Source organism: Phocoena sinus, chromosome 2 (assembly GCF_008692025.1).
Source record: "Phocoena sinus isolate mPhoSin1 chromosome 2, mPhoSin1.pri, whole genome shotgun sequence".
NCBI classification, from domain to species: Eukaryota; Metazoa; Chordata; class Mammalia; order Artiodactyla; family Phocoenidae; genus Phocoena; species Phocoena sinus.
Genome location: NC_045764.1, coordinates 146,001,732 through 146,029,674, shown reverse-complemented (window position 1 = coordinate 146,029,674; position 27,943 = coordinate 146,001,732). Strand labels below are relative to the sequence as shown.

Here is a 27,943-nt window from a genome sequence, read left to right as displayed (position 1 = left end):
TTGGCCATGACAGATAAAGCTGCTGTGACTGTCTGTGTACAGGTTTTTGTGTGGACATAAGTTTTCATTTCTCTGGAATAAATGCTCAGGAGTGCAATTGCTAGAGTATATGGTAAGCATATGTTTTGTTGTTTAGTTTTTTAAGAAACTTCCGAAGTATTTTTCAGAGTGGCTGTATCATATTACATTCTTACCAACAATGTATGAAAGATCCAGTTCGTCTGCAGCCTCATTAACATTTGGTATTGTCATTATTTTTATTTTAGTTCTTCTAATAGGTGTGTAGTGATATCTTATCATGGTCTTAATTTGCACTTAAAAATTTTTTTATTGAAGTATAGTGATTTACAATATCATGTAAGTTTCAGGTGTACAGCACAATTCAGTTTTTTATATATGCTATATATATATATATATATATGTATATATATATATTCTTTCTCAGATTCTTTTCTCTTATAGGTTATTACATCATATTGGGTATAGTTCCCTGTGCTCTACAGTAGGCCCTTGTTGGTTAATTTGCACTTTTTTTTATAGCTAATGATGTTGAACACCTTTTTGTGTATTTATTTGCCCTCTGCATATGTGCTTTGGTGAGATGCCTATTCATTTATTTTGCCCGTGTTTAAATTAAATTGTCTTTCAACTGTTAAGTTCTTTAGCGTTCTCTGTATCTTCTACACACGTCCTATGTCAGATAGGTGGTTTGTAAGTATTTTCTCCCAGTCTGTAGTTTTTTAATTCTCTTAACAAGATCTTTTCAAGAGCAAGTTTTTAATTTTGATTAAGGCCAATTTATCGATTTAAAAAATTTTTGGATCACGTGTTTGATGTCCTCAGACACCAAAGCTCAAGGTTCACCTAGCCGTAAGTTCTGAAGATTTTCTCCTATGTTTTCTTCTAAAAGTTTTAATAGCTTTAGATTTTACATTGAAGTCCAAGATCCACTTTGAGTTGGTTTTTGTATAAGGTGTGGGATTTAGGGAAGGTCTTGGGGAGTTGTTTTTGTTTTTGTCTGTGGATGCCCAGTTGCTACAGCACCATTTGTTGAAAGGACTATCTTTCCTCTGTTGAATTGCTTTTGCACCTTTGTCAAAAATCTGTTTGCCATGCTTATGTAGGCCTACTTCTGGGCTCTCTTTTCTGTTCCATTGCTCTCTAGGTCAACAGGACAGTGAAAATACTCTGTATGATACTATAATGGTGGATATCACTACACACGTGTCCATTCCCCCAGAGTGTACAACACCCAGAGTGCATCCTAATATAAACTGTGAACTTTGGGTTATAATGATGTGTCAATTTAGGTTGATCAGTTGTAACAAATGTACTCACTCTGCGGGGGGGGGCGGATATTGATGGTTAGGGATGCTGCACATGTGTGGCGGCAGGGGGTATATGGAAACTTTCTGCACCTTCTTCTTAAATTTAAAACTAAGTCATTAAAAAACAAAAAGAAATAAAATAAACATTGAACAAGATGTGGAGTCACCACATTTGTTCAGATGATCGAACGGAAGCATGGATTGAAAATTCATAAAGGGTCATGAAGGGAATAAAACACTAAAGATCTCTTGGTTTAAAAAAAATCACATAGAGTGCTTCCTCCCACTTTGTTTTTCTTTTTGAAAATTGTTTTAGCTACTCTAGTTCCATTGCCTTTCCACATCAATTTTAGAATAAACAGCCCTTGAAACTCATGGCTTTCTTTCGACAGGTGCAACAGGACCGGAGAGTGACAATTCCTCGGCCTTGACCACAGGAGCTACGTGGCGCTTAGAGCTGGAGAAGTAGTTCGGATGTGGCCCTGAGGCCTGTCCACCCACAGGCTGCAATCGCTGGCTCCCTCCAGCTTGCTGGGCCACAGCTGGGACTGAACTCATTCATCCAAGGAACAGTGAGCAAATGGACATACTCTCAGCGGCCTGACAAGCTCTGGGCTGTCTCACCTGGACTTTGGGGGCACCACAAAGGTACCAGGCATAGGAATCAAGAACTTGCCGGTGGGCCATGCTCATCCCAGGCAGCCTCCTCCAAGGGTCTTTCCTTAGAGGCTCTGGCCGTGGGAGCTGCCGACCAGGGCGTTTGCAGGCGCCACCTGCCTTCCCTCCCCTGCTCCCAAGCATCCCAGCATCTAGAGGTCTGTGCCCCTCTGGGAGGCTTCACCTCCACCCGACGATACCCGCTACAAGAGGAGGCTGAGAACCATTAGAATGTGAGCTCCACGGGGCGAGGGCTCTTATCGTTTCACTTGTCACTGGATCCTCAGTAACTACCAAAGCTGGTACTTAGTAAGGTCTCAATGAAAATTTGTTGAACGAAAGAACAAAAGAGCCAAGTATAAAAACACTAATGGTTACTAACAACGCCAGGGACTCATTAGAATCCATGGCTAGAAGGCTTTTCCAGATCCCTAAACCCCATCTCCTCTCTAGTCCTTGGAAATCAGGATACGGCAAGGATTCACACTCTTCGTTTAGCATCCTCCATGCATAAACTTTCTTTTGGAGACCACAGAATAGGGGCTGAGATGGAGGGCGGGGGATGAGTAGACGGAGCCCTGCTGGGGCAGTAATTAAGCGTGGGTAGAGAGAGATACGGCACATGCATGAACACTCAAGCACCCTCGCACACACCCCTTTACAACCCATCTCTTCAAAGCCGATATAGTGATAAGCCAGGCTTGGTCCAGGGTGGCTCAGACACCGGAAAGCAGCAGTAACGTGCATGCAGAGAGGAAAAGAGCCACCTCTCGTGGGCCTGGAGATGCTTAGGAACAGTTTGTAGTGGGCACGTATCAGAATGAATGCTTCTCCACAGGGAATTCCAGTGTGAGCCGAGGCCAACCCACAGAGGTCATTAGCTGCCCAGCTCCATTCAAATCCAGCCCAGAAGCAGCCGCATAGCACAGGGAAATCAGCTCGGTGCTTTGTGACCACCTAGAGGGGTGGGATAGGGAGGGTGGGAGGAAGGAAGACGCAAGAGGGAAGAGATACGGGGATCTATGTATATGTATAGCTGATTCACTTTGTTATACAGCAGAAACCAACACACCATTGTAAAGCAATTATATCCAATAAAGATGTAAAATATATATACATATATATATTAAAAAAAAAAGAAAGAAAAGAAATCCAGCCCAGCCTGGTAGGTAATCGGACTTGAGCTATCTGATGGCAAGGCTGAAAGATCAGTTATGGATCCAGCTTCCCCCTCTGTGCTGGGGGAAGAGAAAAAAGAGGTAGCTGGGAAGAGGTTAAAGTCACATGAACAGGGGTGACGGTCCATGTGTAGAATGCCCTGAGATAGCCAGCCTTGCACACCTCAGCCAGGCTTGAGGCAACGAAGTAAACCTCCTTCAGGTATGCTTAACCACCATGAGGGTGGAGGCTAGAGGCTGCTGGGTCCCCTTCATCTGGGAGACCTGCCATCCATCATCCCTGCCCTAAGCACCTCCCTCAGCCCTGAGTGAGAGTGAGGTTAGCTCCGTCACTTGAGTGACAGAGGTCTCCAAGTTGGCACCAACCTGTAGACCAGACGTCAGGAGAGATTCTAAAAACTGAGACCCAGAGAGGGACCTTGGAGAAATAACTGTGACTCACTCTTGACTTGGAACACAGACTACGGAGTAGCCAGTGGGGGAATAAAAGAAGTTTCAGCAAATTAAAGGTAGGTTGGAGTTTGGAAGTTTCGCTTCTCTCCAAGACTGGTTTCACAAACACAGAAGCCCATGCAGAAAGTGTAGGCAGTTTGCTATTGTTTTCATTCTTCTCTCATTTTCCTTACACTGCTCACTCCCAGACCTCTAAGAAGCAGGAAAAGAGAAAATTGCAGAAAACTCCCAATAACCCTAAATTTTCATTTGCCCCCTATCGAAGCATCACCCTGGGATCTATAAGGTCCTGGGCGCTCGGGAGAAAAAGTTCCCAGAGAACTGCCAGAAATCACTGCCCAAGTGCTCTCCCGCTATTCTCCCATTTAATCATTCTTCACCTGCCCCACCAACACCCCACTGGAGGCTGAGAACTTCCCTTCCACACCTCATAAGTAATGAAGCCCAGGACCAGTCCCTGACTTTGTGTTTGGTTATCCTGGAAACCCCCCAACTCACCCACATTTGTTAGCATCAAGACCCCTACTTAAAGAGGCACCTCAGGAAAATCCACAAGCCTTGGGGGGCCAGGAAAAGCTTCTCAGGGTAAAACCACCATCTCTAAACATATTTTGCTTCCCATCCACTTTCCTGTTTCAATGGAAACCCAAAATTCCTTTCTGTCTCTCAACTTCTGCAGCTTTCGACTGTTTTAGCAGCAGATCGTCAGAGCTCAAGGGGCTGCTGGGGGTCCTTTCCTCTCTTCTGATATTCCTCTGTAGCATCAATAAAACACATGTGGATGCACGTGTGCCCTCCACCCCCCAAAACACACACATACTCCTTCCATCTCTCTCCAAGGGCGAGGATCGACGGAGAAGGGAGGGGCAGCAGGATGGGAGTGCCCCAGATCAATGGATATTTGAAACTCAAACACATGGCCCGGGACCTACCCTGCATGTGTTAATTACCACACATGTGCCCATAAAGGAGTCTGTGAAACACAAGGGGCCCAAAGAACAGAGCGAGGCAAGGACATTCCAAGGGATTAAGTAAATAGTCTGAAGTTCTGACCCTCCTCCCCTCCCGGAGCACATGCATCTGGGTAAGATAACCGGACCTCCCTCCCTCCGTCCCCCACTTCTCCCCTCGGGCCCACACCTGTGGACCCAGGATGAGGAGCGACCCAGACCTCCTTGCGAGCCAGACGGCTGTGACCTGCTACCGCCTGGCCTCTCTCCCTCTCCCCTGCCTCCCGCTATCTCCCTGGGCCTCTTCCCCCAGCCTCCTCCCGCTCTGCCTTTCTCCTTTTTCTCCTCCTCTCCTTTGGAGGACTGATTGCTGGCTGGCAACCAGACCCTCCATCGCACAATACGCCTTTTCATTCCTCCCCGGTGGAGAGAACTGATCCCTCCAAGCCCCATCCGTGGAGCATGTTCAAAAAGGCAAGAGGGTGGGGAAAGAAGGAGCTGGGTCCGTTCCTCCCCCGCCCCACCAACCCCCCAACACACACACCCAGACCCCCGGCCTCGCCCCCTTTCTGGCCGTCCTCCGGGCCTAGCATCCTTCTGGGCAGGTCTTGGGCTGCAAGCTCCGGCTCCAGGGAGATGCCTTCTAGGAGACCCCACATGTGGGCATGAGCTCAGACAACGGCCCTTTGTGTCCTCCCACCTGCTGCCCTCCGGAGCACATTCCATTCTTAAGCGGCAGCTGAAAAAGGGACCTCGGCGGGGCTGACACAGGATATTATAAATGCCCTCTCGCACCCTGTTCCCATTCAAACCCCAGCTTCCTGGACAGGTGTGGCTTCAGGTGGCCCTTCCTACAGGTGGCCCGAACCTGCTTTTCACTGCACTGCCCGTGGCAGACAAACAGAAGAGATTCAACACCTCTGTGGACCCTCTGAAGTAGAAGGAAAGAGAGGCCACTGGGCGGAAGTCAAGTGTCCAGGGGCGAGTCAGCCCTAGCATCTCCCCCCACCCCTCTGCCAGCCCTTTGCACCAAAAAGGAAGCCTCCACACAACCATCTAGGAGGGAGGAACCCACCGGGGTAAGGGAGCAAAGAGCTAGAAACTGCTGGAAACTTATCCCCCTGACACGAGGCTTCAGACTCTACCCCCCTGTTCCCCGCATCATCCTTGGAGGAATTGGATTCCCCCGCCTTCCTCCAACTGGATCAGCAAGAGCCCGCCATGACCACAGGTCTGGTTCTTACTGTTATCCACAGGGTACAAAGCCACAACAAACTTGAAAGGACAAGCGGGGAAGTACTTCTCTGTGCAGTTGAAGATCCAGAATCCTCTGGTTGGCCTTTCTTGCTGCAGGTGCTTCATTCAGCATCGTGTACTGAGTTCCCTTTGGTGGGGAAAGTCTGGGTGGTCCGTTTTGAACGATCGCTCTTTTTTTCCCCTACCACCAGGACCTCACGCCCAGGAATAAACGCTATGCTCCTGAAGACTTCAGTTGCAACAAGCAAAACTGAAGGCAGCTCCCTTTTCCAACCCCAGTAAATTACAGGCAGACACGCCACTCACAGTGTTGATGATTTCAGATCTTTGCGTGAAGAAACGTTCATCCCCCCTCCTCCTTTCCCTCCTAGGAGGGAACTACCAACACTTGAGGCTGTCTCCCCCTGTGCTTGGAAGGACCTGGAAAGGTGCTTGCTCCCTTCTTTCACCCACTTACTCGCTCCTGCTCGCTGGAAGGGGAGCAGCCCACCGGGTCGCTTGGTCCATGGTTTCTATTGGGTGGTGGAATCACCAAGCTCCACTTCCACGTCTTCTTGGAGGGACAGCATGCAGTGACAGCATGTTCTCCAGACTCTCGGCTCCTGCATTCAGGCAGTGGGACTCTGCCTCCTGTTCTGGTCCCCAAGGAATAAGCACCTGGGGCAAGGTCCACAAGGTCTCCCTGTGACCACGGTGGAGGATAAGCCTGTACACCCCACACTGATCCTTGCGTGCCCAACTCTCCACATGGGTTCTTATGAGCCTGAAGTTCCCAAGGCCCAGATTCAGGTGGGAGGGCTCCAACTCAGTCGAGACCTCCGGTCTGAGTTTTACCCGAGGACACAAAATGGGGCTTCTGAAGTGCTTGCATGTACAATAAAACCGATACCTGTTTCCCATGCAACTACCAGTGTGTATGCTGTCCTAGAAGTAAGAAGCAGTGAAGCCTAGTGTCAGCACACTGGAAGGTGTGGTCAGCACATCCCAAGGACCTATTCCTCATGTCGGCTGGTCCACTAAACAGCGCTCAGACAGATGCCCTAGTCGGGCCAGCTGCACAATTTGTAGGCCCAGTGCCAAGTGAAAATGCAAAGCCTTTTGTTCGAAAAGCAGGGGAAAAGGTGCCACAAAAGACACTAAAATATCAAGGCTTATCCTCTCTTCCATAGTCTCTCTCCTGACTTGTCACGATGTTTCTTAATTTGTTATTTAGCGTTGTTCTAGGTAATGAAAAATGAAAATTCTAAGCGTACTATGGAAGCCCTGTAGCCTGCATCACAAGAGCCCTCTGCCAATGAGGCTGCGGCAGGTAGGCATAGTACACGTGTCTCTTCTGCTCACACACATACTTCTTTGTCCCACTGGACTATACTTACAAAACCCAAGTTCAAAGGAAAATAATTAAGAATTTCAAGATAACAGCTGCATAAGTCACCTGACCATGAAGCATCTAGTCTTAGTGAAAAGAATCTGGATGTGCTGGGACAATCATCAAGGAAAATCAAGGAGGAGGAAATGTTCAGATGGGTTTCCAAAATAAAAGGGTCAGGGCAGACTTGGGCATCCCTGCCTTCGTTGTGCTTTTCGGTTTAATGCTGGCTACACTGGTAGCTTATTGACTGAACTTCCCAGGAACCAAGAGTCTCAGGGTCCCTGCCAGCTCTGTGCACTGCACCCGCTCACCTCTCTCTCAGAAATTCTGGGAGCTTGGTCCCCACTGCCGTACGAGCCTTACTTACCTCCGGGCTTCTGGGAGGAAACACAGAATAAGAATGGGAATTTTCTGCAGGGCACTTTTAGCTTTCACCCCAGGCTCCTTCCATCTTGTCTAAGAATGCCTGCTTGGACTGGCTTTAGAAGCAAACATTCAGATAAAGCGTGAAACTCCACTCACCTTTCCTTCCTGAGTTACCCTGGCTCACGGGCTTATCGGTGACTGAACCTTGGGTGAGAGGGGAAACAAAAACACAGACATTCAGAATGCGTCGCGGTTGGTTTCTTTCAAAGAGTTGGTAAAGCCTGATGTTATGAGCCTGTGGTTATGTATATATATATATTGTATACACATCTAGGAACATTATATACAAAGTGAGTACATACATACACGCGACTGGGGTTTGTTTAACATCAATGTCACTGATATCACAGCACTGTTGAGATGAACAATGATTTCCAGGCTCCCTGGCAATAGTCTTGACCAGATTTTTACAAAATTCCACAACCACATAACTCCTTTGTTGAACATTCCACGGACTGCCCCTCACCTCCACTTCCCACCAACTCCATGTTCTGAGCCCTATCCAGCCAGGGGGGCCAACTGCAAAGAAAACCCCTCTCACTGCAAATGCAATGACTGACATCCCTTGCTGGTTAGGGCAGGAAATCGGCGATTTTCCATCTGCATTAAGTAGAAAATTGTTGGCCCAATTGTAATGAATGGGCCAAAATAGTCTGAGGCATGGAAACAATTTTCTAGATGCAGCGTGTTCCCCAAGGAGGGGGCAGTCTGGGGGGTTGGCCAAACGCTTTGCCCTGCACGTGCTTGGATGCCCTGTGCCGCCATCCGACGGTCCTGACCCTGTTGCACCTGCCTTTCCCATGACACCCAACCCCGCACATGCAGGGCACAGCCAGCCGAGGCACACCAGGGCATCTGTGGAAGTCCCCGCGACAAAAGAGGAGAAACACATCGCAATCCGTATCCAACCCCTTCTCCGTATACTAGCTTTGTGCGAATTCAATTATATTTCCCTGCATGACTTGTTTCTAGCACATTTGTTTGCTTTATATGAAACTTTCCAGGTCATTTGCAAGGAGGGCTCATTCCTCCCCCTCCCCACACCGAGCCCAATTAAGGTTTCCAGTTTCCATGTAAACCACAAATAAAGTAAACTTTCCTTTTTGGCCTGCACATTTTGGTTTCCTAATGTAGATACTTACTGCCCTTTCCACTCACTTTTCCCCTTATATAGCAGGGCTGGTTGAAAAATGAATAAATTTGGGGAAAAAAGGAAAACGTTAGGACAGCAGGACTGCCTTTGGAATTTCCCAGAGGTTTTAGAATAACGTTTTCTACTTTGCTTGCACTTAAAAATTAAAAACAAGTAAATAAATAAAATCTCGTATACACAGATTACAGAGAAATAGGAAGCAGCTGGTGGATGGGATAGGCTTTTTTTTGTTAACGTGGGCTGAGCTGCATGGTGAATTAAGGGAGTGTGTTGAAGTCCCTTCCCATCTGAATGGAAGTGGGAAGTGTGAAGCTTGCCTAAATCCGTAATGTGCGATCCCACAAAACTGGCCTAAGAACAAAATTTCTCTATGCCTATAAAGTTGGAAATAAAAAGGACTTAATTTTTCCTATGGACTCACCCAGAGAGTTGTTATAAAGCAGTGGTTCCCTAACTTGTGTCATCATGAGAACCACCTGAGAAGCTTCCTAAACATGTGGACTCCAAGTCTCCATGACCACTGGATCCGAACACGGAAGGAGAAGCCCCCACACCTGGGTTCTTTTCGAATTCCCTAGGCACTGCTGACGACAGCCAGATTTGAGGGCCGCGGTTATGAATGTTTTCCATCACCATACATCACATTGTTCAGGGGTTGCAAACGTATGGCAACGTAGACCACCACTCTCCTCTCCTGCACCCGTGAAAGACATCACTAATTGGTTGTCACAGCCTTTGATGTTGAACTCCAACGCAGTCTTGAAATTTATCTCAATAAAGTGTGCACCCAGGGCCACTACCAACCAAGAGCACACAAGGTACAAACTTATATGCCATGCTCTCTAGAGGTCATGGCCGATGCTTGAGGAAAGAGCACTGAACCAGAAACTTAAACTCAAAATAAATACATACACACAGACATACACTGGCCCTATCACCCAGCTGACAACAGAGCAAGCATGTTTGGGTAGACTCCTCCCTGACCTGGAAGAGGGCTCATAACCACCACCAATCTTTCAAAAGTGCACCCACAAGATTCAGGAGACCAGCCAAGGGGTCCCTCTCCCACCCTTTTCTTTCTTCCCGCCCTTCCCTACGGTACCTGAACATACAGGAGTTCTATTCTGCACAGAAGAGCCACTGATGGGCTTCCCATCTGGGGTGACACACCAGCAGTACCCCGTGTAAGTATGGCACTGCACCTGTTCGGGGAAGTGGGAAGGGGAAAAGAACCGTAAGTCTTGGGTCACAGTATCCACAATCACCTCCCACCTCCTTCAAAGCATCCCCAGCATAGCGGAGAACTCCTTCTACCTCTCACCCAGCATCCCTCCCCCAAGTGTCCCTTGAAGGCTGGCCAGACAACGTTGATTACATTTTCTGCGTGACCCCCGGGAGCAACCATAGCAATTTACTGTTTCCTTACGACATTTCATGCTTAATCTCTTATACCGCACTCGGATCCGTCCGCTGTGTATTCCATCCATTCGTAAAAAATGGACTGGTGAGCTAATTTGGCAAGTACAAGTTGGAATGTCACCACTGTAGGTTGATATGACCCTTCCTTAAGAAGCAGAGACAAGGGAAAAGCTTTTCTTCTTTTTCTAGCTTTTCCCAGCATCCGTTCCTATAGTCAGCCTGCCTATGGATCACATGGCTTTCTTGAGACAAGGGCACATGTGATGGGGTTAAGGTAAAAGCAAGGCCACTTGTTTTTAGGCCCGCAGATTCTAGCTCTAGATGCCCTGCGGCACCACTGTGTGGTCTTCCTCAAGTCTCCGTGATCAGGTCCACGCTGCCTGGGAATAGTAAATGAGAATGAGGCTTTTGGCTTCATTCGGGGTAACTCTCCTTTCTCCTAAATAGCTGTCATTCTGTCCACGTCCTCCACCCCGCCCCACCATCCTTTTCCCACCCACTTTCTACACAGATCAGGGCGTCACCCCCCTGCGTGAAACCCCTCGACGACTGGCCACTGTACTCAGGATGGAGGTGATGGCGATTTGCACGAGCTCGAGGGCCCCCATGGTCTGCCCCCTGCCTATCCCCACAGCCTCATTCTACTCCCGGGTCTCCACACCCACCATTCCAGCCACACGCTGGAATGAGCCTCTGAGGCTCACAAACGCATCCTAGTGTCTCATGAGTCTGAACTTTTGTTTGCTCCAACTGGTCAATCTGCCCAGAATACCATTCCCCAACCCATCCCAGCACACTCCCAAACCCTCTGTCTTCCCACCCCATTCACGATACACCTTCTCCTTAAGGTGCCCCCAGCCTCCCCACCTCCTCTCCCTCCTTCCTCTGACCCTCCACACACCCTGGTTCCCCAAATTCAGAGCCCTTATTACAATGAGCTTAACTGCTGATCTGTCTAGTCTATCTCCCCCATTAGACTGTGACTTCCCTAAGGCAAGGGACTGAATATTGGCTATTTCTATATTCCAAGCATCTAGCACAATGCCTGACGCTTATTGTAGGCATTTGATGAGTTGAATAAATGCATGAATTACCATATTTCCTAAATTCTTGGTCTCCATCCATCCTAAAAATATAACAACAATTTAAACAGCCCTGCCACATTAAATGTAGACCTCAATTACAAGATGTGTGCCAATTGTACAGGCATTAAATTGTGTGGAAAAGGTGCCTCTTGGGATCAAGGACACATCAGAATTGAAAATAGACAATAACAGCATACAGACCAAGTGGTGAGGGATACAAGGGGTACAGGGGTAAAGGAGAGATTTGACAGCCTGGGTAAAATCCAGAAGTTATCAGCAAGACAGAAAAGCTACAGAAAAGGCTTCTGCTCTCGTGTGGGTACCAAACATCGCAGCTTTCCCCAAAGTTGGGTTGGGGAATGGTATTCTGGGCAGATTGACCAGTTGGAGCAAACAAAAGTTCAGACTCATGAGACACTAGGATGCTTCATTGAGACCTACCCATAGAAATCAGGATAAGAACAAGATGTAGGGCATCTTGTTCCTACCAGTACAAAATGAGCATTTTTATTTACCTCTACTGTCCATGCAGGGAAACTGCAGTCAATGCCTTTACCCCAGGACCATGTTTCACTCCTGCTTCCTCTCGTGGAGACAATCCATAACCCCGTGGCCATGGTTCCTACCCCAGATTCTCACCCAAGATCAATGTCCTAAGGCAGGTTAGTGCTACCTTCTGAGGAAGCCTAAGGGTGGAATGGAAAGAAACCCAGACAGACCTGGGTTTGAATCCTGATCCAGCCAGTTACGAACTGGCATGTTACTTAGCTCTCTGAGCCCCATCTATAACATGGGGATAACAGCGCCAAACAATGAAAACGGTGTGAGTCCAGTACCTGGCACGGGCCGGTGGCCGGATGCAGGATGGCTGCGGCAATGATTGCTCTCGGCTGTGTCGGAAACACCCGGCAAGCCAGCCTCCTAGCAGGCCAGAGCTCCCCTGGGAACCCCCAGAGGTTCAGGTGGGAAGTACTGCTGGAAACTTGGAGTTCGCCCCTTCAGATTCTGTCCAGCCCACAGGGGATGCCTCCGAGGGATGACTCCTTGCCAGTGGCAGCATTTTACTGGGGCCTGGCTTGCTGCTTCTTCCTCCTTGGCCAATAATCACCTCTGGGGAAGCCTGGCTCTGGGGCCAGGTGGCCACGCCGACTCACCCCCGGGCCCCTTGGCTCCCACGGCCAAGGCCGGCCTCCCTTTCCGTGAGGAAGGTACCCCACCCAAGTCCAGCTCCAAGGCTGCACGGGGCGCCCCTCCTCCTGGGCCTGCAGAGTCCCAGCCAGGGCTGCTGGGGACAGAAGCACATGCCTGAGGAAGAGACTGAGACCAAATCTTTGTTTTGGCGGATTTAATCTGACCTCGCAGCTCAGAAGGTCCCAAGGGTCACACGCTCACTGAGAGCGCCCACTGCACCCGTATGGGCCTGGGGCCACTGCCTCCCAGCCCCCAGCCAGGCCCACAGGCCCAAACACGGGCCCTTTCTCCCCAGGGCCCTCGGCATTTTCCTCAGGCCAGGCTCCAAGGAACAGACTCCAGATGATAAAATCCTCAGGCTGAAAGCTGCTTCCAAGTCCTTTAGCATTTTATAACTGGAATTGAATGAGGAATTGTTGCCATGTTCCTCTGAGGCTTGGAATCCACCGTTATGGGCACACCTGCCCCAGGTGTGCCGCAGGAGAAGGAACAACAGTGAACAAAAGAAGACCCAGAGGATGCAGGCAGGGTCTCTGCCTGCAGGAAGTGCCGGGAGTGCCCAGCAAGGTCACTTCCCTTTGCTGAAGGAGCGCTGAGTGAATGCACCCATGGTTCTCAATTGAGAGGTTGTTTGTAAGTTGTCTTGGGGAGTTTCCAAGATGTCTTCTTGAAGAAAAAGAAGTTACAAGGAGACAGAAAGCAATGGTCACGGAGTCAGACTGCAGCCTACCTTCCTTAACTGACCAGCTCTGCCACTTCACTTTAACTGAACCACTGAACTTTCCAGCCCTCTGCAGCTTTGGAAAGGTTCGCAGTCAAACCAAGCTTCAGCCTGTCCATGACTATTTAAAAAGGGGGAGATAATAATACCTACCTCACTCACTTGCTGGGAGGATTAAACTACATAATGTAAATAAAGCACTCAGTTCACATGGTAAGTGCCCAGTTAAACTTAGCTATTTATTTTTATTATGTTATTTTTCAGCCAACTCTCTGTACACTCAAAAAAAGCACAGCTAGATTCTCTGGTAGAAACTAAAGAACATTCTATTCTGACCAGCCCCAAGGGAAGGGGTGATCTGAAATCAGCAAAAAGTGTGAACAAGTTTGAGTAAAGGAAGGGGAAGCTTGTTTTCATACAGAAATAGTTCTGTTACTGTCAGATGAGAGAAGTCAGGTTTCTTGCAGAAAAGCAATCAGGATGTAAATTCTATAGAATCGATGGTTTATATATACATGATCAAGAGGTAAATCCTACCTAGTTTCACCTTCTCCCTTGCAAATGTATTTATTCTTTTAAATTAGTAAGTAATCCCCTTTGCTCTATCTCTGCCCCACAGCCCACACACCAGCCTCAAATTAATCAACTCTCAGACTTAATCTATGGACCAAGAGGAACTGACAAGGCAACTGACTATTTCTAATGTCTAGCATCTAGTGCAGCTTTCAAATCTCAGGGTTGTTCTAGCCACAAAGGTACAGATACAAACCACGGCATTTGTTCCTACCCCACTCTGGAATATTCTGGGAAGGCTAAAAGGTAAATTGATGGGTCTTCCTTAAGAGACAAAAAGTGTTTTTACATCAACCTAAGTGAGGTTACTCTCTGGTTATACTGTAACTATGCTGTGCATATATATCTGGTACTCCTAAAGGTGCTTTAAAAACAGTGTGTTCTTAGGTAGGTAAATTTCATCTCTGACTCATATACTTAAATATTTTGGGCAAGAAGCCCTTTGCAAAAACAGCCCAGTGGTGTACTTCAGGTCAACCTTTCTGTCCAAATTAAGGCAAATCTGAAATTATTTTAAGCCTGTTACATTAGGTCAACGTGTAGACACCTGGAAGAACGTGGGAGGCCAGCACTCCCAGTGAGTGCAGTTGAGTGACTGGTGAGCAGAGGAGAACAGAGCAAACACCAGCTCACAGGGCAAAGCCAATGGGGCTTTGGAGGAAAAAGGGAGACAATGGACCATGTAGAGAGACAAGGATCACTCAGGTGCCACGCTCCAAATGGAAAACAACACTTTCTACATTTACAATGACTTTTCAGTCACCACCACAACAGACACATTATCTCTTTTGGGTCTCAAGGTCACCCAGTGTGCAAATCTTTCCTAGGAGAGGTACAGGGAGCAGTGGTTACTTGTTCAAATGTTACAGCTAGTTCGTAACAGCACAGGAATTCAGATACCGATCTCCAAGCTCTCATAAAATTTCAGAACCGACAGAGCTGGAAAAAGCCTTAGGGATCACCAGTCTCATCCAAACGCTTTACAAATGATGAAACTGAGACCCAGAGACAAGAGAGGTAGCATCATGGCCAGGACCTAGTCCTTGCAGACAGAAGTACCCCCCAGACCTGGAAGGGAGATGAAGAAAGGCCTGGGTCCCAGTGCTGGTGTCTGAGGGAACTGTCTTTGTGCCCTGTAATTCTCTGGCAGATGGAACTCTCTTGGCGGAGAGGGAGAGGAGGTAAGATAAATATTCAAATCAAGAGTCTTTTGCTCCAGTTTGAGTGAGACGCCATATCTGGAATAGTTTGGACAATAGCATGGGGGTCTCTGCTGTGCCCCCCCGCCAGCCTGCTTTCTTCTGGCTGTTCTTGGGGGGCTTCTCAGACAGGGGTCGGACCTTGCATCCTAAAGTAGCTTCTTTGTTGTTGGACTTTTGCTGGTTTTCCTACCAGCTTCCCTAGGAGAACAGTCTCCCTTGAGTGTGCCCACTTCCCTCCCTTCTCCTGGAATGTGAAGCTGCTCTTCCTCCACCTTTATGTCTGTTACTTTGATACAGTGATGAATACAATTGGTGTCCTATTGGGTGTGACTAGGAATTATTGGAGATGAAAGGGTTCTCTACCAAAATAACTTTGGAATATTGGGTCAAATAAAATTAAAAGATTTCTTGACTGCAGAACTTCTCAGAGCCTTAAATCAGTTCGTGATTCAGCTCTGAGAGGAAGATATCATTTGCAGCAATCCATAACTCAATGAACTGTGGGACCCTCCCTTAACTTTGTGTGGGTGAAACCGAATCCCCCCAACACTGAGTTTATTATTTTTAACCTCTCTACCTAAAGCGTTATTCCCTTTCTTGTCCCACCCTTGTTCCCCTCAGGATTGAGGAGTATCAAAGAAAAGGGGGAAACCAAGCAGGACCCTGCGGGGCCCTTCCAGGTACCAAAGCCCCATTTCTTATTTGTAGAAAACTACACTAAACTAAAGGCTTTAGTCTCCTAGGCCTTCCCTGAGTTCCAAAGAGCAGACTCAAGCAGTTACTAATTAGGAAAGTGAGAGAGTACAGAAATAAGGGAAAAGCAGTCAGGCAAGAAAAGTAATGATAGCTTAAACAATACTTCAATGATAGTAAAACAGAGTCCTAGTTCCTCCTCAAGGGATATACATAACAATCTGACACAAGTCTTTGAGTTGTTCTGCAGAAACTAAGACCCCTCCACCCAGGTGGAGGATGGTGACTACAAGCTGAATAGAAGCATGTGGACCCCAGACTGGTTGGAACCAGAAGGTTGCTGATTAAGATCCTGAAACATCACCCTGTTCCCTCACCACCAACCAATGAGAAGAAAGTCCATGAGCTGCAAGCCTCACCCCAAATGTTGCCTTTAAAAACCCTTCCTTGAAAGCTGTCAGGGAGTTCAGGTCTTTTGAGCATGAGCTGCCCATTCTCTTTGCTTGGCACCCTGCAGTAAATGCTCTACTTTCCTTCACCATAACCTGGTGTCAGTGGATTGGCTTTGCTGCACATGGGTGAGGGCAAATGGACCCAGGTTTGGTTTGGTAACACAGGGAGCATTCCATGGTAGTACTAGTGTTTTCTGAAACATGATTTTTTTCAAAAAAAAAAAAAAGAAAGAAAAAGAAAACAAAAAGCAGTATAATGAAGTGCAGGGCCTTGCTATATTTCTCTGCTTTTCCCAGTCATACTTTCTCAGTATCCAGGTATCAGGCTTTCATTTAGTTTACTCTTTTTTGAAACAATTTTCCTCTGGCAAATCCCCACCTCCTTTTCTGTAATGCTTTCTCATGCCCTACCTATTTAGAAATCCATCCTGAATTGCCTTAGACCTTCATTGACAACTGGGATCCCCTCCAAGGCACCTCTACCCTGTGGCTACATCACCCCATTCCCACCCCTTTTCTTTGCACTTCTTTTGTAAAAATAGAAAAATGTGAACCATATGCCAAGGGACAGGCTTGATTCAGCATTCTTCTAGCAACTACCAAACTTGTAATGAAATGACTACTATCGTGTACCGGGACATCTCCTAGTGGGAAAAAGTTAAACTAAAAGCCGAAGGCATGTGGCTATTTCTCTAACTCTCCTTGGCAGTGGGAGTATGAAACCTTTTTTTTTTTCTTTATAATCTTCCAGTTGCTCCAAATCGGTTAGTAGGTTTTCTGGATTAAGCTAATGCACAGTGATAGTTAAGCATCTTGCAGTAGATCCACCCAATAACTTTGTTTCAGGGCAGTATTTTTAGCAGGCACATTTTCCTTTTGTCTGCATACTCTATAGGACCTCTAAGAAATTGTTTTTCCATGGGTGCCATGTACCCTGGCTGGATGACTGAGTCCCTGGGCCATCTGAGGTTGCCACTCATCCCCCTAGAACCTGTCTCTCCATCAGAAGCTGCAGGAGAACATTGTTTATTGCATTCACAGTAAGATTTACCTGGAGGGCTTATGAAAACAGATTCCTGGGCCCCACCCACAGAATTTCTGGATTCATTAGTTCTGGGGTCATCTGGGTGACATGCATTTCTAGGAAGTCCCCAAGTGATGCTGCTGCTGGTTCGGGGACCACACTCCAAGAACCAGTGTTTTAAAAGACACTTCGTCACTCTATCCTTTCTGGCATTTATCATGAACTACTCAAGAAACAAATACTTTTCTAGGTGGGAATTTGGGAGCAAGGGGCCTTGGGACAATACTTCTCTCCAAAGTTTTTCTGTTCCCGTTGTTCTGATGACGTGTGGTCTTTTAATTCATGGGTCTAGTGATTCGTGGCATTAAATCTTCTGGATGATTTCACACATGGAAGAAAGTTTGATTGCAGAGAGACGAGCAGGGGAGACAGGAGGGATGGTGTAATCCTTTTGGTCTGGCTAGCATGAGCTGTTTCTCCCTCTGTTTAGAAGAGGTTATCCCACAAACTTCCCCCTCATCTTTAGTCAGGTCTGGCTGAGAAGCAACAGGATGCAGAAGAAAAAAAACATGGCTTTGGAGTCAAAATTAGCTGGGTTTAAATACCATCTCTGTGTAACTTTGGCAAAGTCACTTAACCTCTCTGAGCCTATTTATGAAATAAGGCTAATGGTGCCTACCTTGAAGGTTACTGAGAAGACAAAATGAGACAAGATATATAAAGCATCTAAAATAGTGTCATGTGTAGAGTATGTACTCAGCACAAGCAGATTTCATCCCTTTCCCCTTCCGTTTTACAGAGAGGATGTAGGTTGTAACTTAAAAGCACTGCTATTCTTGCTGGCTGTAGACACTGTCTCCTGCTCTATGCCAAGTCTAGGGAGGACTGTCTGCTGGGGAATGAGGGATTTTCCTTTTAGAGTATTTGCCTCATCCTCCAGATTTTAATGGAGAAGATGCAAGGAAGGAAGATAATCCCTCAACTTCAAATCCTCCTAAATGTGGGAGTCCTTGTTGACTATGTTTTTTATGAGTCGATGGTGTAATGTGGTTGCCAACGTGATATTAGTCAAGCAGTAGTGTGTTTAGAACAAGAGATAATCCCATTCTTCCCCAAGCTGTTTATGACCACATCTGAAATACTGTGTCCAGTTTGGGGAAGGACACTCTATAAGGGGCACCTTAGCAAACTGAATTAAGAGGAAAGAGGCCAGGAGGAAAGAGAGACATAAAACCCTGTGATATGGGAATGAGCGATAGAACTAAAGATCTTTGCCAGGGTGAAAAGAAATATTTGTTGGCTATAAGACAGGATTTCACAAGGACATAATGGTGCCTGTCTTCAGGTCTTTCTGTGGAAAGTGTGATTTCTATGGAATCTGTAAGTTCCTTAGCTAGAATGGGGGTCATCTGTTGGAAATTACAACTTTCAAGTCAATGTAGGGAAGGAATTTCCAACTAAATTGTCCCAAAATGCATTATGTTGTCATTGGTGGTAATAAGTTTCCTGTCTTTGGTGGCAATCAAGCAGAAGATAGATGACTGCTTGGTGAGAGATTGTCCCTGGATGTGGTGGGTCAGGGAGAGGAAGGAGATGAACCAGATACATCTGAGGTCCCCTGTGACCCAAAAGTTCTGTGATTTTACAACTGTGCCCTAAGTTGAACTTTCGCTGGTTAAGAGTAAGGTGGAAATTTAAGAACTGGTACCTAATTGTCAGTGTTAGGACCATTTTTCCAAATACATGATGAAAAACATTTTTTGTATTTTCCAAAAAGTGCGAACACCATCCCCTCCACCACACACATAAAGGTGTTTTTTAAAATCTTAGTGTTAGGGCTTCAGGGACACAAAAAACTTTACTTTCTTGACTTCTGCCCTCCGATTTGGTGCCTAAAATGGCCCAGGTTTTGTAAACAGCAAATATGACACCTCTTGTTCATTCACTTCTATTTCCATTTCAGGGGAAAGATATCAAATACGTTTTTACTTTTTAAAAATATCCAATGGGGGTACCCTCAAGATGGCGGAGGAGTAAGATGTGAAGATCACCTTCCTCCTCACAAATACATCAGAAATACATCTACACGTAGAACAACTCCTACAGAACACCTACTGAACGCTGGCAGAAGACCTCAGACTTCCCAAAAGGCAAGAAACTCCCCACGTACCTGGGTAGGGCAAAAGAAAAAAGAATAAACAGAGACAGAAGAATAGGGACGGGACCTGCACCTCTGGGAGGGAGCTGTGAAGGAGGAAAGGTTTCCACACACTAGGAAGCCCCTTCGCGGGTGGAGACTGCAGGTGGCGGAGGCGGGGAGCCTCGGAGCCGCGGAGGAGAGCACAGCAACAGGGGTGCAGAGGGCAAAGCGGAGAGATTCCCGCACAGAGGATCGGTGCCGACCAGCACTCACCAGCCCGAGAGGCTTGTCTGCTCACCCGCCGGGACAGGTCGGGGCTGGGAGCTGAGGCTCGGGCTTCGGTCGGATCCCAGGGAGAGGACTGGGGTTGGCTGCGTGAACACAGCCTGAAGGGGGCTAGTGCACCACAGCTAGCTGGGAGGGAGTCCAGGAAAAAGTCTGGAACTGCCTAAGAGGCAAGAGACCCTTGTTTTGCGGTGCGCGAGGAGAGGGGATTCAGAGCACCGCCTAAAAAGCTCCAGAGACGAGCGCGAGCTGCGGCTATCAGCAAAGACCCCAGAGACAGGCATGAAATGCTAAGGCTGCTGCTGCAGCCACCAAGAAGCAGCAGCTTCCTTTTTTTTCAGTATAGTTTTTAGCGCTTGTTATTATTGGCAGATTGGTTTTTTGGTTTGATTGTTTTCTTCTTTCTTTTTTTTTGTATTAGTTTTTAATAATAATTTTTTTATTTTAATAACTTTATTTTATTTATGTATTTATTTTTTCTTTCTTTCTTTCTTTTTCTTTTTCTCCCTTTTCTTCTGAGCCGTGTGGCTGACAGGGTCTTGGTGCTCCGGCTGGGTGTCAGGCCTGAGCCTCTGAGGTGGGAGAGCCGAGATCAGGACATTGGTCCACCAGAGACCTCCCAGCTCCACGTAATATCAAATGGCAAAAGCTTTCCCAGAGATCTCCATCTCAACGCTAAGACCCAGCTTGACTCAACAACCAGCAGGCTATAGTGCTGGACACCCTATGCCAAACAACTAGCAAGACAGGAACACAACCCCACCCATTAGCAGAGAGGCTGCCTAAAATCATAGTAAGGTCACAGACACCCCAAAACACACCACTGGACTCGGTCCTGCCCACCAGAAAGACAAAATCCAGCCTCATCCACCAGAACACAGGCAGCAGTCCCCTCCACCAGGAAGCCTACATAATCCACTGAACCAACCTTACCCACTGGGAGCAGACACCAAAAACAACGGGAACAATGAACCTGCAGTCTGTGAAAAGGAGACCCCAAACACATTAAGTTAAGCAAAATACAAAGACAGAAACACACAGCAGATGAAGGAGCAAGGTAAAACCCATCAGACCAAACAAATGAGGGGGAAATATGCAGTTTACCTGAAAAAGAATTCAGAGTAATGGTAGTCAAGATGATCCAAAATCTCGGAAATAGAATGGAGAAAAAACAAGAAACGTTTAATAAGGACCTAGAAGAACTAAAGAGGAAACAAAAAATGATGAACAACACAATAAATGAAATTAAAAATTCTCTAGAAGGAATTAATAGCAGAATAACTGAGACAGAAGAACAGATAAGTGACCTGGAAGATAAAATAGTGGAAATAATTACCACAGAGCAGAATAAAGAAAAAATAATGAAAAGAGGAACGTGTGCGGAGCCCATGGTGGCGCGGTATCTGCGAGCCAAGCTGGACTCGCTTCTCCTGCAGCTGCTCAGGGACCTGGAGGAACTGGAGGCAAAGCGGGCGGCGCTGAATGCCCGGGTGGAGGGCTGGCTCTCACTCTCCAAAGCTCGCTGCGCCATGGGCGCCAAGTCCGTAGGGCCTCTGCAGTATGCCTCCCACATGGAGCCCCAGGTCCACGTCTGCACCAGCGAGGCCCAGGACGGACTCCAGAGGTTCTGAATATGAGAGCCGGCACCCAGACTCCAGAGGACGTGGGACCCCACAAGGCAGTTCTGCACAGGTGCAAGGGCCTCACGAGGGCCCCAGAGCCAGACCGCTCCCCAGCTCCCCAGGACCCTCTGAACTGGTTTAGAATCTTGGCTCCTCACAGTCTACAGCAAGCTCAAGCCAGCTTCTGGGAGGGTCTGCAGCTGGCTGCAGACATGGCCAGCCTTCAGATCCGCGACTGGGGTCGAAGCCAGCTCCAGGGGCTGCAGGAGAAACTCAAGCAGTGGAGCCCGGGGCTCCCTGACCTGCCATCACAGAAGCAAGGCAGTGAGCACAGCTGTTCTTTGATGTGGCTGCATTATCTCAGGCCTTCTTCCTTCACAGATTGCCCCCCACCCAAGCTGTTCCTCCCTCCTTAATACTTCTCTGGTCTGCATGTTTCCAACTTTGTTAGGTGGGGAAGTTTGAAGAGGCAAAGTGAGTAATGTTGAAAGTCACTACTATGAAACCATTTCTAGAGTTGTGTTGTCTCAGGACGTATTCATGTCAGGCAGGCACAAACCTGTTAGGTTAGTTCATATCACTGAACAACTGTAACAACCTGATGCATAAATCAGCTGCGGTTTTTCATTAGAGGATGAAATATTGCACAGCTAGTGGCAGGGAAGGACAAGAGGTAGGTGCTTCAGTTTCACTATATCCTTACAAGTGATTTTGATGGAGGAAAAAACCATACACAGCTAACAGATCAGGACAGAATGATAACTCATCGATAAAACACACACACACACCTGAGTAGATGGGCAGCACTTGGCAGGTTTTAAGCCAGAAAGTAAAAAGGATCGGACCTAGATTTTCAAGGGGAATCTTTCAAGAGACCATTCAGGTTTATAAAACCTGCCATTATCTTTCCAAGAGTGAGTCTTTTAATTTGTTGAAGGGCCAGGAACTCTGTGGCAATTCATTTTCCTACTGGCTTCTTGATAATTTTAGCAGTTTCTAGGAGCTAATTGTTACATTTGGTGGATGTTAGTTTTCTGTTCATAATACGAGATGTAAATTGTTTTTCCCAGTTTGTCTTTTAACTTTGCTTATGGTGGTTTAAAAAAAAAACCAAACTTTTTATTATAAAATAAAATAAATAAAACACATTATATTAAATAAAACACATTATATTAAATGGCAAAAAACAACAACAAAAAAGAATGAAAAGAATTGAGGACAGTCTCAGAGACCTCTAGGACAGCATTAAACACACCAATATTTGAATTATAGGGGTACCAGAAGAAGAAGAGAAAGAGAAAGGGACTGAGAAAATATTTGAAGTGATTATAGTTGAAAACTTCCCTAATATGGGAAAGGAAATAGTCAATCAAGTCTAGGAAGCACAGAGAGTCCCATACAGTATAAATCCAAGGAGAAACAAACCAAGACACATATTAATCAAACTATCAAAAATTAAATACAAAGAAAACATATTAAAAGCAGCAAGGGAAAAACAACAAATAACACACGAGGGAATCCCCATAAGGTTAACAGCTGATCTTTCAGCAGAAACTCCACAAGCCAGAAGGCAGTGGCAGGACATATTTAAAGTGATGAAAGGGAAAAACCTACAACCAAGATTACTCTACCCAGCAAGAACCTCATTCAGATTCGACAGAGAAATTAAAACCTTTACAGACAAGCGAAAGCTAAGAGAATTCAGCACCACCAAACCAGCTTTACAACAAATGCTAAAGGAACTTCTCTAGGCAGGAAACACAACAGAAGGAAAAGACCTACAATAAAAATCCCAAAACAATTAACAAAATGGTAATAGGAATATACATATCGATAACTACCTTGAACGTAAATGGATTAAATGCTCCCACCAAAAGACATAGACTGGCTGAATGGATACAAAAACAAGACCCATATGTATGCTGTCTACAAGAGACCCACCTCACACCTCGGGACACATACAAACTGAAAGTGAGGGGATGGAAAAAGATATTCCATGCAAATGGAAATCAAAATAATGCTGGAGTAGCCATTCTTGTATCAGACAAAATAGATTTTAAAACAAAGACTATTACAAGAGATAAAGAAGAACACTACATAATGATCAAGGGATCAATCCAAGAAGAAGATATAACAATTGTAAATATTAATGCACCCAACACAGGAGCACCTCAATACATAAGGCAAATACTAACAGCCATAAAAGGGGAAATCGACAGTAACACAATCATAGTAGGGGACTTTAACACCACACTTTCACCAATGGACAGATCATCCAAAATGAAAATAAATAAGGAAACACAAGCTTTAAATGATACATTAAACGAGATAGACTTAATTGATATTTATAGGACATTCCATCCAAAAGCAACAGAATACACTTTCTTCTCAAGTGCTCATTCTTGGAACGTTCTCCAGGAACATTCTCAAGTGCTCATTCATGGAACATTCTCCAGGATAGATCATATCCTGGGTCACAAATCAAGCCTTGGTAAATTTAAGAAAATTGAAATCGTATCAAGTATCTTTTCTGACCACAACGCTATGAGACTAGATATCGCTATGAGACTAGATATCAATTACAGGAAAAAATCTGTAAAACAAATACAAACACATGGAGACTAAACAATACACTACTAAATAACCAAGAGATCACTGAAGAAATCAAAAAGGAAATCAGAAAATACCTAGAAACAAATGACAATGAAAACACGATGATGCAAAACTTATGGGATGCAAAAAGAGCAGTTCTAAGAGGGAAGTTTATAGCAATACAATCATACCTTAAGAAACAAGAAACATCTCAAATAAACAACCTACCCTTACACCTAAAGCAATTAGAGAAAGAAGAACAAAGAAACCCCAAAGTTAGCAGAAGGAAAGAAATCATAAAGATCAGATCAGAAATAAATGAAAAACAAGTGAAGGAAACGATAGGAAAGATCACTAAAACTAAAAGCTGGTTCTTTGAAAAGATACACAAAATTGATAAACCATTAGCCAGACTCATCAAGAAAAAAAGGGAGAAGACTCAAATCAATAGAATTAGAAATGAAAAAGGAGAAGTAACAACTGACACTGCAGAAATACAAAGGATCATGAGAGATTACTACAAGCAACAACATGCCAATAAAGTGGACAACCGGGAAGGAATGGACAAACCCTTAGAAATGCACAACCTTCCAAGATTGAACCAGGAAGAAATAGAAAATATGAACACTCCAATCACAAGCACTGAAATCGAAACTCTGATTAAAAATCCTCCAACAAACAAAAGCCCAGGACCAGATGGCTTCACAGGTGAATTCTATCAAACATCTAGAGAAGAGCTAACACCTATCCTTCTCAAACTCTTCCAAAATAGAGCAGAGGGAGGAACACCCCCAAACTCATTCTACGAGGCCACCATCACCCTGATGCCAAAACCAGACAAAGATGTCACAAAGAAAGAAAACTACAGGCCAATATCACTGATGAACATAGATGCAAAAATCCTCAACAAAATACTAGCAAACAGAATCCAACAGCACATTAAAAGGATCATACACCATGATCAAGTGGGGTTTATCCCAGGAATGCAGGGATTCTTCAATATATGCAAATCAATCAATGTGATACACCATATTAACAAACTGAAGGATAAAAACCATACGATCATCTCAATAGATGCAGAGAAAGCTTTCAACAAAATTCAACACCCATTTATGATAAACACCTTCCAGAAAGTAGGCATAGAGGGGACTTACCTCAACATAATAAAGGCCATATATGACAAACCCACAGCCAACATCATACTCAATGGTGAAAAACTGAAACCATTTCCACTAAGATCAGGAACAAGACAAGGTTGCCCACTCTCACTACTATTATTCAACATAGTGTTGGATGTTTAGCCACAGCAATCAGAGAAGAAAAAGAAATAAAACGAATCCAAATCAGAAAAGAAAAAGTAAAGCTGTCACTGTTTACAGATGACATGATACTATACACAGAGAATCCTAAAGATGTTACCAGACAACTAGTAGAGCTAATGAATGAATTTGGTAAAGTAGCAGGATACAAAATTAATGCACAGAAATTTCTTGCATTCCTATACACTAATTATGAAAAATCTGAAAGTGAAATTAAGGAAACACTCCCATTTACCACTGCAACAAAAAGAATAAAATACCTAGGAATAAACCTACCTAAGGAGACAAAAGACCTGTATGCAGAAAATTATAAGACACTGATGAAAGAAATTAAAGATGATAAAAATAGATGGAGAGATATACCATGTTCTTGGGTTGAAAGAATGAACATTGTGAAAATGACTATACTACCCAAAGCAATCTACAGATTCAATGCAATCCCTATCAAACTACCAATGGCATATTTCACAGAACTAGAATAAAAAATTTCACAATTTGTATGGAAACACAAAAGACCCCAAATAGCCAAAGCAATACTGAGAAAGAAAAATGGAGCTGGAGGAATCATGCTCCCTGACTTCAGATTATACTACAAAGCTACAGTAATCAAGACAGTATAGTACTGGCACAAAAACAGAAATATATATAAATGGAAGAGGACAGAAAGCCCAGATATAAACCCACGCACATATGGTCACCTTACCTTTGATAAAGGGGGCAAGAATATACAATGGAGAAATGATAGCCTCTTCAATAAGTGGTGCTGGGACAGCTACATGTAAAAGAATGAAGTTAGAACACTCCCTAACACCATACACAAAAATAAACTCAAAATGGATTAAAGACCTAAATGTAAGGCCAGACACCATAAAACTCTTAGAGGAAAACATAGGAAGAACACTCTATAACATAAATCACAGCAAGATCCTTTTTGACCCACCTCGTAGAGAAATGGAAATAAAAACAAAAATAAACAAATGGGACCTAATGAAACTTAAAAGCTTTTGCACAGCAAAGGAAACCATAAACAAGACGAAAAGACAGCCTTCAGAATGGGAGAAAATATTTGCAAACAAAGCAACTGACAAAGGATTAATCTCCAAAATTTAGAAGCAGCTCAGGCAGCTCAATATCAACAAAACAAACAACCGAATCCAAAAATGGGCAGAAGACCTAAATAGACATTTCTCCAAAGAAGATATACAGACTGCCAACAAACACATGAAAGAATGCTCAACATCATTAATCATTAGAGAAATGAAAACAAACCTACAGTGAAATATCATTTCACACTAGTCAGAATGGCCAACATCAAAATATCTACAAATAATAAATGCTGGAGAGGGTGTGGAGAAAAGGGAACCCTCTTCCACTGTTGGTGGGATTGTAAATTGATACAGCCACTATGGAGAACAGTATGGAGCTTCCTTAAAAAACTAGAAAGAGAATTACCATACAACCCAGGAATCCCACTACTGGGCATACACCCTGAGAAAACCATAATTCAAAAAGAGTCATGTACCACAATGCTCACTGCAGGTCTATTTACAATAGCCAGGACATGGAAGCAACCTAAGTGTCCATCGACAGATGAATGGATAAAGAACATGTGGCACATATATACAATGGAATATTACTCGGCCATAAAAAGAAATGAAATTGAGTTATTTGTAGTGAGGTGGATAGACCTAGAGTCTGTCATACAGAGTGAAGTAAGTCAGAAAGGGAAAAACAAATACCATACGCTAACACGTATATATGGAATCCTAAAAAAAAAAAAAAAAAAGGTCATGAAGAACCTAGGAGCAAGATGGGAATAATGACACAGAGCTACTAGAGAATGGACTTGAGGACGCGGGGAATGGGAAGAGTAAGCTGGGAAAAAGTCAGAGAGTGGCGTAGATATATATACACTACCAAATATAAAATAGATAGCTAGTGGGAAGCAACCGCATAGCACAGGGAGATCAGCTCTGTGCTTTGTGACCACCTAGAGGTGTGGGATGGGTAGGATTGGAGTGAGGGAGATGCAAGAGGGAAGAGATATGGGGATATGTGTATATGTAAAACTGATTCACTTTGTTATAAAGCAGAAACTAACACACCATTATAAAGCAATTATACTCCAATAAAGATGTTAAAAAAATAAAAAAAAAAAAAGGGCTTCCCTGGTGGCGCAGTGGTTGAGAGTCTGCCTGCCAATGCAGGGGACATGGGTTCAAGCCCTGGTCTGGGAAGATCCCACGTGCCACGGAGCAGCTGGGCCCGTGAGCTACAAATACTGAGCTCTGCGCGTATGGAGCCTGTGCTCTGCAGCAAGAGAGGCCGCGACAGTGAGAGGCCCGCGCACCGCGATGAAGAGTGGCCCCCGCTTGCCACAACTAGAGAAAGCCCTCGCACAGAAACGAAGACCCAACACAGCCAAAAATAAATAAATGAATAAATAAATTTAAAAAAAAAAAAAAAAAAAAAAAGAGGGCTTCCCTGGTGGCGCAGTGGTTGAGAGTCCGCCTACCGATGCAGGGGACACGGGTTCGTGCCCCGGACCAGGAAGATCCCACATGCCGCAGAGCGGCTGGGCCCGTGAGCCATGGCCGCTGGGCCTGCGCATCCGGAGCCTGTGCTCCGCAACGGGAGAGGCCACAGCAGTGAGAGGCCCGCGTACCGCAAAAAAAAAAAAAAAAAAAAAAAAAAAAAAGGAAAAGAAAAGAAAGTATTAATGGGAACATACATATCAATAACTACCTTAAATGTAAATGGATTAAATGCCCCAGCCAAAAGACATAGACTGGCTGAAGGGATACAAAAACAAGACCCATATATATGCTCTCTACAAGAGATCCACTTCAGA

At 45.2% G+C, this 27,943-nt stretch overlaps 1 protein-coding gene and 1 pseudogene across 1 annotated transcript in view; one reads left to right on the top strand and one right to left on the bottom strand.

Moving 5' to 3' along the window:
• Window positions 1-27,943, bottom strand: part of SMOC1 (SPARC related modular calcium binding 1) — a 156,373-nt gene that overhangs the window by 45,550 nt on the left and 82,880 nt on the right. Inside the window, 2 exon segments of the mRNA XM_032624733.1 lie at window positions 7,718-7,765; window positions 9,877-9,976. Coding sequence (XP_032480624.1) covers window positions 7,718-7,765; window positions 9,877-9,976 — 148 coding nt within the window.
• Window positions 20,948-21,597, top strand: LOC116749870 (annotated as a pseudogene).